At 41.9% G+C, this 4,986-nt stretch overlaps 1 protein-coding gene across 1 annotated transcript in view; it reads right to left on the bottom strand.

The window, feature by feature from the left end:
• Window positions 1-3,041: 3,041 nt before the first annotated feature.
• tmem53 (transmembrane protein 53) overlaps window positions 3,042-4,986 on the bottom strand; it is a 4,630-nt gene continuing 2,685 nt past the window's right edge. The window contains exon 3 of the mRNA XM_074650276.1: window positions 3,042-4,472. Within this exon, the coding sequence (XP_074506377.1) occupies window positions 3,771-4,472 (702 nt within the window). The 3' untranslated portion in view covers window positions 3,042-3,770. The remainder of the gene's footprint in view (window positions 4,473-4,986) is intronic.

Genomic DNA, 4,986 nt, shown 5'->3' with positions numbered 1-4,986 from the left:
GCAGTAATGAAAAATGATCTATCTATGTAACAAATTAATACAAATCCTAGCATAAAAAAAACAAATTTAGATAAAGTAGCAGCATGTAAAGGGGGAAAATCATCATCATTTGCCATAAAATCACAGACTTAAAATGAAAATGTCAAACATTATACAAAATCACCAGCGAAAGAGGCGCAGAGATTTGCCATTAGATCCTATCTGTTACGATGTGTGTGTGCCTGTCAGATAAAATACTGCACTTCCCAAACGCAATGATCTAGCAAGGGGGTTCACAGGGAAGCATCCAAAATGTCAACATGTACATAAATACAAAAAAAAAAAATATTTCGATTCGGAGTGACATTAAACCGAGGAGGGAAATTGTTGCCGATAATAAACGGATCTCTGAAAGAAAAGTTCATTTCGGGGCTTATTTTGCGCGATAACCAGCGATCCAAAGTGCAGAAGGGGAAACATTGGTTTTAAGATTTTGATTGTATTTTCCGATAAATCTGGCACTGATGTGACTCCGTACCGGAGACGCTCGCGGGTCTTTGCGATGATGAAAAGCCACCCCGGATTATTTGAATCCTGTAAATCACGGCTAAAAGTCAACGTGGAAAGCCAAGGTCTATGAAACTATCAGCGTGGAATAGAGAACATAGACGATATGTTACCGCATTGCCAAGTGCCACCACTTAATACCATTAATCTTGGTGCACCCCCCTCCTCCACCCTTCCCACCCTCCCTCCTCATCTCTCTCACTCCATCTCTGCGTTGGAGTGCTTGGCGTCCTCTAAAAGTATGGATCTTGACCGCAGCCATTTTCCGTGGAAGAGGGAAAGGCTAAAGAGAAAGCGCTGACCCCTCTTCGCCGCAATTTTCCCCTCATCAACTTGTGAGACTTCATTAACTTCCGCGGGGTAATTTCTTCTCTCAGTGCGTTTCTGAGAGGAGAGGTGTTATGACGTTTTCTTCCCATCCATCCGTTCCCAGCTATTCTCTCTTCGAGCCTTTATCTCCCATCCTTAACTGAATAGATTCTTTCTTTAGTTCTTTATTTAGAAATTTAATTTGATGTTAGAAAAATGACAAGAAAATGGATTTTAGGAAAGAAATGCTACTACCTTAACAATAATAATGATCTTAATTTTGATTAAGAAGATGTTATTTCTTGGTGCACAAATAAGCCAACACAACCTTTAATTTTTTTTTTACCATTTCACAGCAGTGCAAACCTGCACAGGAGAAGCGTCTGAAGGTAACGTTTCACCGCCTTTATCCCTCAGGAGTCCAGAATAAAACACCCACTGCTGAACCTGATCGCTTGATGCTCAGTCGAGGCCTCATTGAGACGTTGCATGATGGGAACTGTGAGCTAATGCTGCCCTCTTCAGGAATATTAATATCACTGCATGGATGAAATGTCATCCAGATATTTGCGTTTGCCTCATAGAGTGTCAGGTGTCTCAGGGATACAATCTACCAAACTGTGTTTATTGATTTGATTAAATCTCTGTACATGCAATTTGATAGTTGCTATGATATGGTGCTACTGTGCTAAGTTGCAATCTGGGCTCACAGTCATTTTTAACCCCTTGTAGTGCTGGAGGAAGTACTCAAATATTTCACTTAAAGCAGCAGTGGGTAGAAATGGAGCAAATATGATTAAAAATAAAAGTTATTTTTATAAAACGGTCACTATATCCTGACAGTAATGCAAGAGACAGGTAATCTGAAAAAACTCATGTGTCCTCCGGTGCTTCTAATGGCATCTGCAAGATTTCACAGACCGGATGAAAACAACCAATCAGAGCCGAGCTGGAGCCTTGCCGTCTATCACTCGCACTTTGATTCAGAGTGAACGGAGCAACCGCTGACGACCTCCTCTGCCATTGAAACGATGGAGAAGACCACCATCAGGATCAAAGCGGCCCGTCTCATATGCACTCCAGTAAGCGATGTTCATCCGTCTGTGCCGATATGTAAACTTTCCTCTTTCTCCCTTTCCTTCCGAGCATCTCTACGTGATACATGAAGTGCCAGGGCCGGGCCTGGCGCAGAGACAAATGCCAGCCGCTCGCTCTTCCAAATGTCAAATCTGACATGTCGTAGACATTCGATAACCGTCCCTGCTGGACCGATTCAGAGCCACGCTCTTCAAACCGTCCCTAATGTCTCATGATGAGAGCGGGAGGAGGGGATTTGATCTGCCTCTGGGTACGAGGTGGAGGTCACGCTGACACACAAACGCCCTCCGGTGATGACGCATGCAAAGTGACTCCTTCTGGGCATCGGCAACACAGTCAAGAGATCAACCGAAGTTCAAATAAAACAGCCCTCATAAACCAATATAAGAAATAGCCGCCATAAACTTTACCCACTTCAAATGTTAGAAATGCTTTACACCTTAGTTTTGACTACAGCCTGTCCACAGCCTGTAAATGAACAATAAAAGCAGCACTCACTAACTTTCACTTTACATTTGAAACTAAAATATCAACTTCTATTTGTAGACCAGGTGCCGTGTAACAGAAACTTCGTAATGTGCAGATCCTGTGTTAATGCTGCCTTCAAATGAAACTTGTGAGCTCATGTTTACATGGGAAGTCGTGTACTGTACTTATTATGTACAGAAAAATTAACTTCCATGGCCTCTGCCATTTCTGACAACGTCAACAAACACGTCACAACTCATGAACTCAGAGTTTTCAGAAACGTTCCACTTACGAGGTCGCGAATACCACAAGAGGGGGGCGTTCATGTGGACTCTTCTAGTGAAAGTGGTAAACACGACCCCATTTGAAGGCACCATAACTTCTTTGGTAACCATGGTACCACTATTACATTATGTGCTCACGGTTTTCTTACATCATGTGCTGATTATATGAGCTTTTATTACATTATGAGTTGCTATACAGGTGTTTAACTACTTTCCTACTGCATCTGGAGTGACACTGAAGTTTCTTGAACTGTGACAGCCAAACCTGTTTGAAATCATTTTATGTGGCAAATCCAAGGCATTTGGAAAAATTACAAAAATAAATAGACTGACAAACTTTGCAATGAGCATTCTAATTTATTGAAGGCACATCAGTTAGAAAGAACACAATAGCTGTGCTGGACATATACATTCATTGTCAATCACCGTTTCCTAGAACTAAAATCAATTGGGTATCACATATTAGGGCTTGGTATTCTACAATTCCACGATCAAAAACAATCAAAAGGCATTTTCAGTTTAAGGCAACAATTTATAGACTTTTTTTTATTATTAATTATAAAGAAAAAGTATTATTTTTTAATGTTGTCTTCATTGTAAGATTAAAACCTTAAATAGATTGTACATTTTATAAATAGACGATACAAATTATTATTATCCCATTATGCCCGGCCTCACTTTTAGAATCACTACTACTAAAGTACAATGCATCACATTTTACAACATTAAATACCATTTAAATGATCCTAAAGGATTTATTTTCCAGTGTATAGCAATTGTTTGTATTCTTATTTTTTACATATGGTATATGACTGTTGCAAAAACATTGGAGTAGGCAGGGTTAGGCCTTCTGTGAATTGCACGGTTGGTTTTCCAGACATGGATTAACACCTAGACCACGTCTGTGGAACCTTCCCATTATGTGCACTGGGACGGGAAAACATCCCCAAGATCTTCAGCTCAAATTTCAGCCGTCCTGCACAAATGTTCGGCCTCATTTTCTAACCGATTTTGTCTGATTTTCTTCACAAGACTACTTAACAGAGGGTTAGAAAAATCTTTGTTTCATTGACTCTGAACCGTCTGTCTCTTCTTTGTCTCAGTCCCTTCCAGGTCCTTCATGCATGCAACAAGGAAATCGCGGCACTTGACGGCATACTGCTCAGGAAAATCACGGAAATGACCGACGTGGGGACTGGAAACGAAATCAAAACTGTCCACCGGGACGCCTTTCTGCTTCAGGGTGTCCACAAACAGCGTGATGTCCCGGTGCCTGATGACCTGGTCGGCTCTAGAGTACAGGTAGAAATGCGGCCAGGCGGGCGGCCTCTCCTTCACCGCGTCGTAGTGGTTCTTGTGGATGAACTTGGTCAAGGGGTACAGCACGACGCGCAGCAGGAAAACAGTCACTGCGAAAAGGGCTAAGAGGACGTACCTTAAAACCGGAGTTATTTTGGGCCCCAGGGTGGCCGTCAGCGCACGCAGGGCCCCGCGGACGTTCGCACTGCCTGGGGCGCTGTCCACTAAGGCCCCGATCACACACAAGGAACTGAACTGTTTATCACTGTTCAACAACTCTATAATGTAACGGTACAGCATGAAGCCCCCATTACTGAATATGTGAAAGAAAATAGGACTGTTCTCCACCTCATAGTCATACAGGATCTCCAGCAGCTTGAGAGCCGTGCTGCTCAGCTCCTTGTAGCCGAACGACTCGGAGATGAAGACCGTCTTCAAGGGAGCTGTGTAGCGGACGGTGACGCAGCCCTAAAAGTGAGGAAAACAAAGAAAAGAAAGAATATATGAGTTGCTGACGGGTTTGCACTGCTATCATAATGTCATAATGTGGCTAAATAGACAATAAGCATCTTCTTCTTTGGTGTTAATTGGCGGTTGGCAAACCAGCTTGGAGGTGCATTACTACCACCTACTGGACTGGAGTGTGGAGCAGCAGATTGGCAGGAAAATAATAATTAAATTTTTTTTTTTTTTTTTAAATTGTTTTTCGTAGCAGATGCCCCAACGTAATATTCCCATCATTTAGTCCTGATATTAATTCCCTGCTTTCTTCGTCGTACCTGATGCACTCTATAAGAACATGTTTGACAGTTTCCGGTTTATTACAGTGCGTGCATATAGTATCTTGCACACTTTGCTAATGAATATAGTATGTTATTGCACACTTGCTAATGTATATACTATCTTGCACTTTGCTAATGTATATAGTATCTTGCACACTTTGCTAATGTATATAGTATGTTATTACACACTAGCTAATGTA

This window comes from Sebastes fasciatus, chromosome 11 (genome assembly GCF_043250625.1).
Source record: "Sebastes fasciatus isolate fSebFas1 chromosome 11, fSebFas1.pri, whole genome shotgun sequence".
Classification (NCBI taxonomy): Eukaryota; Metazoa; Chordata; class Actinopteri; order Perciformes; family Sebastidae; genus Sebastes; species Sebastes fasciatus.
This window is presented reverse-complemented; position numbering and strand designations above follow the sequence as displayed.